This window comes from Salvelinus namaycush, chromosome 9 (genome assembly GCF_016432855.1).
Source record: "Salvelinus namaycush isolate Seneca chromosome 9, SaNama_1.0, whole genome shotgun sequence".
NCBI lineage: Eukaryota > Metazoa > Chordata > Actinopteri > Salmoniformes > Salmonidae > Salvelinus > Salvelinus namaycush.
In genome coordinates, this window is record NC_052315.1 from 17,513,982 (window position 1) to 17,527,674 (window position 13,693).

The 13,693-nt window shown below is 40.7% G+C and overlaps 1 protein-coding gene across 1 annotated transcript; it reads right to left on the reverse strand.

Annotated features, from left to right (window-relative positions):
• Nucleotides 1-4,106: 4,106 nt before the first annotated feature.
• Nucleotides 4,107-12,410, reverse strand: lpl (lipoprotein lipase). The gene is made up of 10 exons (XM_039001005.1): nucleotides 12,159-12,410; nucleotides 10,770-10,951; nucleotides 10,272-10,451; nucleotides 8,529-8,640; nucleotides 7,883-8,116; nucleotides 7,352-7,597; nucleotides 6,229-6,349; nucleotides 5,804-5,986; nucleotides 5,528-5,635; nucleotides 4,107-5,392 (listed from the first exon to the last, which is right to left on the reverse strand). The coding sequence occupies exons 1-10, from the start codon at nucleotides 12,250-12,252 to the stop codon at nucleotides 5,341-5,343; spliced, it is 1,512 nt and encodes a 503-aa protein (XP_038856933.1). The 5' UTR covers nucleotides 12,253-12,410; the 3' UTR covers nucleotides 4,107-5,340.
• Nucleotides 12,411-13,693: the final 1,283 nt, after the last annotated feature.

A 13,693-nucleotide genomic window follows, 5' to 3' on the forward strand; every position in this document is an offset into this window, starting at 1 on the left:
TCGAGCCCTGAATGCTGATTGGCTGAAAGCCGTGGTATATCAGACCGTATACCACGGGTATGACAAAACATTTATTTTTACGGCTCTAATTACGTAAGTAACTAGTTTGTGGTATATTGCCAATATACCACAGCTAAGGGCTGTATCCAGGCACTCCTCGTTGCGTCGTGCTAAGAATAGCCCTTAGCTATACCACCCCCCCCCCCCCCCCCCCCCCCCGGGCCTTATTGCTTAAATATATAAGTTCCGTTGTCAGCGTCAACAAAACTCTATCATCTTTCTTGTTAAGTATGTTCAGGTGTGTTGGCCACACCTGATCTTAATTAGAGCTTGCTTCCTTTGAAAGGGGGAGTGTTTGAAAAAATTCAAATGGACAGCTTTGTATGTATTAAAAAACATGGCATACTAGCTCCATCCTGGTGGCGCAGTGGGCTAATTCCATGGCTAGAGAACAGAAGGTTTGAATGTCACTGATGCCGTGTCACAATAAAAAGTGAATGTCTTTGCCTGATTAATGCCTAAGGAAATGAATCTCCAATCTATGCTTGGAGTTCAAAAAAGTTAACCCAAATGTTAACCCAAAAAGGAAGTTATTAAAAAACTTCAATCTCAGAGCGTTAATATTACCTCACAGGAAAAATGTCAAGGAACCAGAGTAAAACGTTTTCAGAATCTCCCTACATCCTAAAAACCAATGTTCTTAGAACAGGTGAAATTTTCACTTCTGTTCTCAGAATGTTTAAAAAACGTTAATTTTCACCATTCAGGAAACATATGGCTTCGTTCCTACAGTCAATGGAAACCAAAAACATACGTTCCCACAACTTCCAAGGAAACAAATGTACTAGCTGGGTTTGAGTTATTTTGTCAATTGATTTATGATAACATGACGCCATAACTATTGGACATATGATCATGTTTTTTTCCCTATACAACATATCACAGTGCAGAGGGTTTTATGGCATTTTACATGCAAGGGGAACCTCAGCCCACATTAGGTCTGCTTGAGGGGACTGTTTCCTACAGCAGGTATGTGTTAAGTGGGCCATGTGGGGTTTAGCAGCACTACTAAAGTGGAACATCATGTTATGAGAAGCAATGTGCGAAACCTGTGATGTCATCAACATTACTGTCTTTAGTTCCAGAAGACTGCTCTGAGTGGAGGAGGCCAGATGGACCAGTATAAATCATAGTCCAATCCTAACCAACCACCCCTCTACCCCCTTTCCCCGAGCCTCTTCCCCTAGCCACCATTCACCATGTTATACATCCATAGCCCCTTGACTTACGTAGAAATTGTGGTCTAGTAATGATGCAAGATCGCTTCAACAACATTTCTCCCCCGCTTTCTAACAAAACAGCATTTGAGCTTATCCAAACTTGCTTTCTGTTGCAAAGCAAATTTCAATTGGATGTTTAGCTTGATCATTTGCTTAGGTACATTCAGAGATGTAGCCTAACTGTCCTGTGATCTCTGTGGGTACACATTAATAACAAATGAACAAATGCATGCTTTTAGTTAGTTGTTGTTTGACTCTTTATGCTGGGGCACCCACTGGTTGTACTGTGGGAGGAATAGGCCTACAACCAATCAGCAAGACATAGGCCTAGTTGTTTTTAACCCGCTTCCTCACTTAAGACCGTTGATCTTCTCAACATTTGACATACTGTATCAGTCAGTAGGGATCTGGAGTCCGTGTGAATTGTGGTTGGTCAGCCTCAGAGGTCTGTTGGACCAGTCCTGTGTTTCCATTATCTAAGCAGTACACCAGTGTGTACGTAGGACTAAGAATAATGTCACCTGCTAGGGTTACATGCTTTCCTTCAAGAATGTGCACATGGCAAGTGTGTCTAGCCTCTATGGTGGACCATTGTTGTCAAGCGCCAAGGAAAAGTCCAGAATGGATGCCCTGACAAACCTATCAGAGGCCCCTGGTTGCTCATAATGAGATAGAAACAAAGTTTGGCTCTGATGCTTATTGTTATGGAACAAGTGGGACAAAGGGGGGAAAATCCCCACAGAAGTTGTCTTATTGTACTGTTGCCAGATTCAACACACATATCCCCTGCTGCTCCCCCCAGAAAAAGCAGCTCTTGTAGCGTTCCAGTTGTCATCCAATCTAATGTTGCTTTTCTAGGAACATGACCGAGTTTCCCTGTAAAGCAGGAACAGCAGTATTAGAAAAACAGATGCAATCACTCCCCATTGCTACGGTGCTGCAATTCTGGAGGGAAGCTGATTCGATTTTGGAGGGAAGCATCTCATTCAGTGTTATGGTGACGTAGTTTGTTTTGATGAGATAATGTTGGAAAGCTGTACTGTAGAGATTTGCAAGAGCCAGTAAAATGGTGTGGTTTGGAAGCAAACTGCTGTCCAAAATTTTGGAAGTGATAAATTGTTCTGGACTGCTTTTTCCAGGGTTCTTTTTAAGAATGACATGTGTGGTTCTAATGGCTTCAGGAAGTTCTTACCATGTGAACTGTAAAGATATCCTAGTTCATTTATCATGGTTGTGATGTATAGTGTGTTGTGTAGCTAAATGAGCCAGAAGTGGATATTTTTCCCATTAGGAACATCTTTAAAATTATTCTGAACTATTACATCTTCAATGCAAACATTTGTCTCACGTTGTTTGCTTTGTTTTTTGGAGCTTTTAATAAGAACTCCAATGGAAAAATGACAATAACATCTTAGAGAGGCATTCTGGGGACAACTGTTTTGGGACAATAAGTTCAGTGAAAAGTAAGGTTTTAACCACATCTTTGTAGGGGTTACAGTCGTACACAACCACAAAAACACAATAAGGAAATATTTCAATGAGCTCAAGGGAGGGAAGAGGTTTCCTAACCCTACCTCTGTCCAGCACCTACTTAGACCCATCACCCCTGAGGGAACACAGGCAGACCGGATTGCTTAAACACATCAGTGTCATTCCTCAATCCGACTGTAATTTACCGGATGACAGATGGTTTCCATGTTTTCGCCACATACTTTCAAGATATATCTTCTTAATCCATGAAAAATGTGTATTAATGAATGGATTAAAGCAAAATGTTGACAATGTGTCATCTATCTCATGTTGTTTTGTACAGTACTCACAGTAGTGAGTCATGGGAAAATACCTATCCTATCATGTTTCCTTATTTTTTGGATGGTCCAAATTCCAATAATTACCCAATAACCTCACTGTTTTTATGGAATTCTACCATGTATTTCCAACTCAGGGAATTTGGGGTCCAAAACTATTTCTCTGTGTATTGCCACTATGTGTTGCGTAACTTGTTTTGGTATTTTAGGGTACTGATGATAGGCTCTAATGTGGATGTTGTGCTAATAGCACATGTCAGACGCAAGGTTTAATGAGCCGCAGGTGTCAGATTAGGCACAATGAGACCACTGTGTGTTAAGCACAGGAGTAATAACACTGCTATTACAACAGTAGCCATCCACATCAAATTATATATTATTTCTCTTTTGCTTGTTTGCAAATATTGATAATACCTGTGAATGACAACTGCCTCTATATTGATGGCACTAGGTTCAGCATGTGATCATATCAAGAGATTAAGAACGCTTTTTTGGTCAATTGTACTTTGTACAATTGTACTTTGAAATTTGACTTCCGCATTTAACCCAACCCCTCCTAAAGACACACATACTGTACTTATAAAGTTTTGGAGAGGTGCGTGGGGCTGCCACACTGGGCGCCAGGGGAGCTGTTGTTGTTTGAGTTAAGTGCCTTGCTCAAGGGCACAATGGCAGGCAATGGCATCTAGGGTTTGATACCAGATTCCAGTTGCCAGCTCACTTCCCGCCAGATTTTTCCCCATCAGACCCGGGATTCAAACTGGCAACCCTCCGGGTGCTGGTTCGCCTCGAACCACTAGACTACCTGCCGACTATATGCTTATATAGTCAGTCTTGTAAATTATGTATTGCCAACAATTATACACTATTGAGTGATGTTGAGAGAGATTTTAATAATGTCCTAAGAATAGCTCCATGTTGTATCTAGTTACATGTTCTAGGGTTAGAATAAGATTTAAGGAATTCAAGAACACAATATGTAGATCAGGGGAGTAGTAAATCCAATAATACCCAGATGTATAATGTACTCACTTTATTAAAGTATCATGATTTTCCTTCATACAGTGCACTGCATTTCAGTTCATAAAATTAAATGTACTCATCAGCTGGCATGGAGACCAATTTGATCAGTCTGTCCAAAGCCACACGTGTAAAATCCCAAAGCTTCATCTATAAAAACAAAGACAGCAATGGAAACTTGCCCAAATATATTACAGCTTAATATACAAATATATACAGGTACATTCAATAAATAGAATATGAAACATTATTGGGATGCATTATGGCTATTATGTAGGGCTGTCTACCAATGTTTGCAAAGGCTCACAGATATGTTCTGTATTTAGTGTAGCATTTTGTTTGACCTTTCAAAAGGGCATGATTGACCAATAGGGTTAAGGTAATTGTTTCCACATAATTTTTGACCTATAAAGGAAGTTATAGAAGTTTTCAGGATATGCTAACTTCTGCTTGTGACCTCTATTCTTCTCAAGTCAAGTGGCCAATGAAATATTGATCTTAACACAACAATCCAGTTTGACTAGTTGTTGAATGATCAAATCGACTGACGTGGATTAACGCCCTTCAAGTGACCCATGCCAAACACAATAACCAAATGCACACAAAGAACAAGCAGGGAATTAATCTACAACAACTCATATATACTGTATAACACTGATTGAAAAGCCATGTACACGGATCACTGTAATATTCAACTCAGTAGACAGTGTCACCATCTTTGGTCCCTGTGGTGGTGGCAGTTAGTGGTTTAGGCATGATGTGACATTAGTGACATGACTATTATAGTGTGCATACCGAATGTGTCAAAAAGCTTTCATAAAAGCAGAAGCTATGTTAATCTCTTTGAATCAAAAGTTTGAATCGGAACTACCCAGTATAGGGTTAGAAATACATTGATGTGATTTGTATACATGAACACAGATGAAGGATTACAAAGATAATGTAGCAACGTTAGACAAAGTCAAAACCATGAAAAAGATGATTTTAGAATGACATTTGTAACACTCTCCATGATGACGGTTAATAGAAGAAAAAGCCCATAAACTGACTCCCAGCACAGTGGATAAAGTGATATAGATTGTGCTTGGGGATGGAGATGACATGACAGAATGGAAAGCAGAAAACGGTACATGTCAGAGACTAACATCCCTTATCTTCTCTCCAGCACGTTCTCCCTGGCTTCATCCAGCTTTGGCTGTGGGGTGCAGTGCAGACTGTATTCAAGTGCTGCTTCATGCAGTGTTCTTCTTGAAGAGGCTTCCCTGCATCTTGAGCCTGTGCATCCTAAAGATAAGAGAGAAGAGAAAAAAAAGTTCACAAAAGAAAATGAGGAAGGAAGTTCTGAATCCTATCTTTGGATATGATAGATTTTATGCAATCAAAGTTTCACAAAGTTTCAAAATGTTCTAGATTTCTTACGTTTTTTCTTTCCGGCTCATGTTGTCCTCTTTTGATTTGACAAAGACTGCGTCGTCTTTTCCTCTGACGAGGTAGGCAAACTCTCCATCTTTAGCGCTGAAGATCACCCTGGAGTCAGACAGTAAAGACTTCTGAAACATGTATCATACAACTTCAAAGACTGGCAATGTGAAAGATGATGTACAGTGTCAAAGATATTCAAATATGGTACACAGTACTGCTGGGTTTTGATTGATTCATCTCATCAATTGGAATATTCAGTTCATCATAACTTACTTGGACTGAGTCTCCCCGGCCTTGACACGCATTTTGCGGATGTGGAAGTTGCTGTTACCCCACCAGTCAGACCAGCTGAAGTAAGCGTCTTTCTCCCAACGCAGCTTGACCATAAGCAGCTCCCCGATGTCCACGTCGGTGGTCAGCAGGAAGGACACAGTGCTGTTAGTGTTCAGGAAGGGCCTGAGGGGTCACACACAGGTCAACGGTTAGGGGGTCATTTCACCTTCTGTACTGTATACAGTACCCAGCTGAGGAGAGGCGACGAGATGTTATCTCTGGGGTTAATTATGTCAGTGTATGATATTTGTAAGTTTGGATATGTTTAGAAATTATATCAAGCATTTCTGGACAACTAAGTATATAAAAAATAAATAATAATAATAATGATTTTATTATTTTCTTTAATATCAGACTATACGTACATGATGTAGGGAATGTCTGTCTTCTCATCATGGGTTCCGTACAGAGAGATTTTCATGGGCTGCTCAGTGTAGTCCAGTTTCTCGCTGCTGAAGAAATGCACCTTCACTTGGTAATGGAAAACTGGGGAAAGAATGACAGAGACCTTAATTTAGAACCACGCCACACACAGACGTCTGAAACCCTGAGTATGTTTGCCGATGCAAATACCTGCAGTGTGCCCAGTTGAGACATATTCTCCAACTGTTTGAAGTGTTTGTGGCATGTGGACATTATCCCATCACGGATGCCCACAGTTAAAGCTAAAGATCCTTATTCTGCTCCCACAGAACTGTAGTACCTCCATGATTATGACCTGTCTTTACATACCCATATTATTGCTTACTGCCATGACTAAGGGTGACTAAGGGTAGGAAAATGCTTAACTGCAGATTAAGCATTAACGAATAGAATTGGCATGTAAAGTATCCTCTAACTTTCCACCCTAAGCAATCACGCGCAGTGGTGTCAAGTTACCAAACTACTGAAATACTAATAGCCTCACTCTGTGACTTTCATGGCTTGCACCATAAACCTTGTTTTATCCCCCCTGCTTGTTTTGGTTTGACCTTGATGCCACTAACATATCAGATGTGTTAGACTGTGCCAATCCTACAATAGTGGGGTGAGGGGGGTGAAAAATGGACGCAGGCTGGACATATGTTATGGAATCTTTTATGGATAGGGAGTCAGGAGGGACTGATAAAGGAGGGACTTGTGTAGACTTCAGAAGTCACACTGTTTGAACAGGGTTATCTAGTACTGGTACAGTATGTGCACTGGGGGCCCGTTGTACTAATGTGACATACATGGCCTGGTAAAGAGACTCAGTGTTCAGTTAAAGCTCTCAAGGCCAGCTTGAGCTAAGCCTAGCTCCATGCCACCACTACCGTAACTACATTCAGACTTCTAGACCAATACATTGAGGATTTGGTAACAAATGTACATCAAGTCTTAACTTATGAAAATCTATTTTAGTGCCAGGGAATGAACCTTCTGTTGTGACAAAGATTAATCCAATTGTTCCTTTGTGCATGCGTGCTCTCTCATCCTAAAACAATTCCCCTACATCTCTCTCGCTCTTACGTTTGAAGGGCATCATCTCGCGGGTCTTGAGGTACATCTTGGTGCTCCGGGGCAGGCGGACCTTGTTGACGCCGTAGCCCACCTTGTTGCAACGGTTCTTGCGGCAGTTGAGACACATTCCCTTCATGAAGGCCTCCTTGGAGCTGCAGCGGTAGGCCATGCTCTGATGCTCTGCTGCATTCACCAGCGAGTCGATGAACAGGTGGATGGAGCGCTCGTGGGAACACTTCACAATCTGGTCCATATCTACAGAGGACCCACATAAAACAACACCATTAGGACCATGATGACTGAATCACTGGCTGATTCTCTGATATACACCGGACTAACTGTGCAACCATGTCTGGGACATTTGCTTATTCAGACTTAAAGTTAAAGAAAAGTTAAGACATTGAAAATGACACTTTTAATGAGGTCAAAGTATCTGATGCAGCTATTCAAACTTAAAGGAACACGCCTCATGAAGATTTACTACACTGTAATAACAGAGTGTGATTTTATTACATTGCGGTGTTAAATTACACTACGTACTATGGATGCCTGTGGTGGCAATCATCATCATGGTGTTCTGCAGGTCACAGCCTGGCTGGAAGGTTCCTCCGTTGGGGTAGATGTCCACATGGCCCACCGGTCTCTGGATGCCGATGCTGCGGTCTGGGGAGCCCCGGGTGTTGGTGTGCAGGACGTCCACGAAGAGAGCATCATCAGGGGACAGGGTGCTCTGGGTGTCAGCGTGCTCAAAGGTCGGGCCGGCTGGGTCCAAACCTGGGAGACGGATGGAAGGAGAGAGAAGGGGGAAGTAGAGAGAGAGAGGGAGAGAACAGTCACAGTCCATCTGTAATACTGTACATGAGAACATGCAGGCAAAAGCCTCAGTGTGCTTCCAGCACTGAAGTAAAGCCACAATGTACTCAATGGATGTGATTATGGTGTTTAATGGTCTGCTGCCTCCAGGGCCTGATCTGGTTTAGGGATAAATATGTTAATATTCTAAGCAGGTCAAAGAGATTTCATAGTTGAGTAAACTTTATGGAGACAAATTCAGGGACTATTGAGGCTAAATTCATTGAGATAGAACTTGCATATGTAGGCCTATGCATGTATGTTTGCATCCATGGTACATGGACTGATAGACAAACAATAAAACCTCTTCAGCAGAGAAGGACTGTCTGCTCACCTGTGATCCTGCTGACTTTGTGGTTGGTGAGGAGACCGGCGATGCCGGCTACATGAGCCCCCAGACTGTATCCCAGCAGATGTATCCTCTCCCAGGGGTAGTCCAGTGTTTTCTGACAAGAGGGAAAGCAAACATGGTTTATTCCTAATTCCTAAACTGCCAAGTGTGTTGTGACTGTGTAAAGACTTAGCTGTAAAACCACTTATGCCATGGTTATGCGATGCTAACACCCTTTCAAGTATATTCTGTTCCGTCAGTTATACTGTCCGCTTTCACATGTAACCATTTCAGGCGGTTTATCATACCAATGTGTCCTCCCTCGCCCTAAAGTATTTTTCTAGCAGAGGATATGCTTCACTAGCTCCACGTGCCGCTTCTATCAATAATGTTCTGTGTAATGATGTGGATCAACAACATGGCAGTAAAAAGCCTTTATGAGGCATACTAAATCAGAACCAGGAGGAAAACATATCCACAACTCTGACTTCTAAAACATTGCATCACCAGTAATATACAGTATACTGAACAAAAACATAAACGCAACACGCATTCATTTCACAGATTTGACTGAGTTACAGTTCATATAAGGAAATCAGTCATTTGAAATACATTTATTAGGGCCTAATCTATCGATTTCACATCACTGGGAATACAGATATGCATCTGTTGGTCACAGATATCTTTTTTTTATTTTATTGCCTCACAATGGGCCTCGTCACAGTATCTCGTCACAGTATCTTTGTGCATTTAAATTGCAATCGATAAAATGCAATTGTGTTCATTCTCCGTAGCTTATGCATGCCCATACTACAAACCCACCGTCACCATGGGGAACTCTGTTCACCAGGTTGTCATCAGTAAACCACTCGCCCAGATGACGCCATACATGTGGTCTGCGGTTGTGAGGCCAGTTGGACATACTGCCCAATTCTCTAAAACGACGATGGAGGTGGCTTACGGTAGAGAAATTAACATTACATTTTCTGGCAACAGCACTGGTGGACATTCCTGTAGTCAGCATGCCAATTCCACGTGACAAAACTGCACATTTTAGAGTGGCATTTTATTGTCCCCAGCACAAGGTGCACCTGTGTAAGGATCATGCTGTTTCTTGATATGCCAAACCTGTCAGGTGGTTGGATTAACTTGGCAAAGGAGAAATGCTCACTAACATGGATGTAAACAAATGTGTGCACAACATTTTAGAGAAATAAGCTTTTTGTGACTATGGAACATTTCTGGGATATTTTATTTAAGCTCATGAAACATGGGATAAACACTTTACATGTTGCGTTTATATTTTTGTTCAGTGTATTTTTAATAACTAGATCGATTCCAAACTTCAGATGCAACTTTTGTTCAACTCACCCATTTACACTACTGCCTGAAAGTCTGATCTCAAGTTAGAAATCAGGCCATTGTGTGAAGCTTATATTTAAGCAATAAGGGCCGAGGGGGTGTTGTATATAGCCAATATACCACGACTAAGGGCAGTCCTTAGCACGACGCAACGCTGGGTGCCTGGATACAGCCCTTAGCTGTGGTATATTACCAATGCCAGGTGCCTTATTGCTATTATAAACTGGTTACCAAATTAATTAGAGCTTTAAAAAAATGTTGTTGCCATAACCGTGGTATACGGTCTGATATACCACGGCTTTCGGCCAATCAGCATTCAGGCTCGAACCACCCAGTTAATATTATATTATTTCCTGTGTTCACAGTGACCTTGAGATCACTTACCTGCAGCCAGTTGACAAACTTGGCCACGTCTCTGCCCACCAGCTTGGTGTAAGCGGCGGAGGTAGGGTAGTGCTGCTGGGCCCGGGTCAGCCAGTCCACCACGATAACGTTGGCCTTGGGCTCCCTCTCATACAGCGCTGTCACCAGCTTAGGGACCCAGCTCTCAAACAGCCCTGTGACCTGGAGGAGACACAGTTATGGGGTCAGTGGCTGGCGTGACCCACTGTGGCCCTATCCCCCATTGTCTGCTCACTGCACTGATTGAAGACCAGCCAAATGTCAGCACTTTAACACATGAATGAGCACTGGAGCGTTATAACTAGGGACAGTGGGAGGCTTCTCATCATGCATCTAGTTATCATTGCTGAATCTATTTTTAGGGACAATTATTGTTGAGTTAATTCGCTCATAATATAAACAATACAGCTTATTCAAATTATGGTAAACAATTTATGCTTTAGTGGTAATCAATCATAATAGAATGTCAAAGCTTTTTACCGTCCATCCATGAATAACCACAAACGTCTGAGTCTCAGAGTTGAATTCACACTCTGGGATGGTTAAGGGCTGGCCAGGAACAATGTAGCACAGGTCATCATCTGGTACCTCAGCGGTTCTCAGGGAGAACTTGGATACAATGTCAGTGAAGTCCTCAAGCCATTCAGTAGTGTTGTTGTTACCTGCATGAGTGATGATTGACATTTTTTTGGTCATTTAGCAGGCACTCTTATCTAGAGCAATTTACAGGACAAATTAGTGTTAAGTGCCTTGCTCAACGGCACTAGAAATTCAAAGCCTTTACCACTACCAAAAATGTACTTCTGATTTGCATGACAAATCAGATCCAGCATCTACAATTCCTTTCAAGGAAACAAATTCCAGTATTTTTTATTGGATCTTTCAAGTGGTGGCAATTCAGCTTTTTATATTCACACACTGACTATCTTGGAAGAAAATAATTACAAAACATAATCTGCAGAATCTATCAGTTTATCAATTGGTATAATCTAGTCCAATTAACAGCATGATAAAATATATCATGAAACGTTTTAACAGTCAAGTGTCGCCCCCTTTTGCCACTTGCATTTCTACCAACCAAACATTCATTCATGATTCCACATTTTCTAGTAATGCTATTTCACACAAAACAAATCACAAATAAGCCTATCGACCACATTAAATATTGAATATAATGTTAATTATAATATATATATATATATATATATATATATGTGTGTGTGTTATTATGCAAAAATGTGTCAAACAAATGGAAAGTAGTTATTTTGCATAAAAAAATGCTAACATATTTTAGTTCTCAAAGTATTGTTGTAATTGCACTTGAATTTGCAAATAATTATCTGCCATGAAAATGCCTCATTTTCTTTCTGATCGAATTCTTGTTGTTGTTGCAATGGTTGGAAAGAGCTCCCACTGCGCACCCTAAACAAAAGAGTGGGGTAGGTAGGTCTGACAACTTTATAAACTATTTTCTGGGTTACTATGGGTCAGTTGGAGATGGCTGCACCAATTATACTCCTTCCAGGTGGCTTGAGTGTTTATTTTATGGCAGAAATTCAACTAGGAGCGGACTGGGACCAGAAATCAGCCCTGGCATTTCTAACACACCAGACCATTATTTTTCTTGAGGCCCTCACACTGGACCAATTTTTCCTTGAGGAACCCATTATTAGCAAAGTAATTATACTTTTGTGCAAAAAAAAACAAGTTAGACAGGCCCACTGGACAAAAAAACTTGACCAACCCATCTGGCATTTGCCCGTAATGTCAGATGGCTAGTCAGCCCCCAGGAAAATAATGTATTTATTTAACCTCTCTCTAACAAAGCCAAAGTCAGCTCTACAAACAGGAGACATATCCTTTACTTACCAAAAAGTGTTTGTTCTGGTGTACTTGAAAAAGATGCACAGATATTTGCAAGAATTATCCAAACGGTGACCAAATAGGTATTTTCTTTTCCCATATTATTGTTGATCAAGAGGTTTCTCTGTCAAGTCCCGAATGAAAAGTTCCTTGAAAATTGGTTTAGGAGTAGTAGATCCAATTGTATAAGTCAGTAGGAACACAGCTCCGGTTAAAAACTGTGGTCTGACTGTGATGAGAGTAAACTTTCTTACGAAGTCTGCCACAATTGCCGCCCAAGTTGTCTTTAAGAGAGGCTCATTTGAATAAACAAACTCCATTGGTCTGAAATAAGTGGGCTGGTTCCAAATGCAAAATTGCAACAAAAATCATTCGCAACTCTGTGCCTTCACCAATGCGCATTAAATGTGGAAATGTTATATTTATGTTCTATAGCTTTCACTTGTAATCCTTCATTTCAGAATAATATCTTGTCATGGTTAGAATATGTTCACCAAATTGATTTACTTGCTATTTCTTTTGAGATTCAATGCTTTAGCCTAATTCGTTTTAAACTTTTTTTCAATATATTTTTTGTGAAAATAAAAAAATGTAAAACTTTTATTCATCAGAAATGGGCTTCTATAGGTGTGTGAGCTATGCAGTCGCTACAATCTCATGCTCCAGTTTATTGCTCTTCTATGATTCAGGCCTACCAGACACAATGCAGCAAACTAGAGTGTTTCATAAAACACATGTGCCTTGTTAAAATGTCATTTGAGAGGAACCAGTGACATCGTCTTAAGTAACAATGCGTTTTCCCCCGCAATATTTATGAATCGTAATATATGTATGTCCAATTATATCTCGATCTATCTCTATATAGCGAAAAGTTATACGTTTTGTGTGCTGAAAGAACTTGCCTACTAATATTTATTCAATAAAATGTGTCAATATCATTTGAAATGTACTTGCATAATGTCATATTTGTGGTATGCTATAACTCGTTTAAATCCGTTATAAAATATATCCTAATAGGCTATACTTTAAAACTAGAAAATATGTTGCATTGATCTTACAGGGATTACAGAATTGATGTGTCTTACACTCTTGGCACTTGCCTTTACTGAGAACGACGTGGTGGACACCATGTGAAGGAGAAGGGCAATGGGTGTGTTGTGTAAGCAAGCCCCTTCTCTCATTGGTCGATCAGCTGAATTTGGAAACGATGACAAATCTCGATTGACTCACAAATGATACAAGACTGTCTCACAGTGTCTTGTGAGTGTGCCTGCATACCAGATCTGTGTGGAAATTCTGAAGGACATATTTCAATGCGTTATGTTAATTTATGCAGTACTAAACTCCACAAAGCAGTCTCTTCCCACTGGGCACACTGGTTGAATCAACCTTGTTTTCATGTAATTTCAATGAAATAACTTGAACCAACATGGAATAGACATTGAATTGATGTCTGTGCCCACTGGGTTGGCATACTCCAATAAATAACTAATTTAATTGGACTATGAAAACCAGATGTTTAAAACACAATTTATATAGTA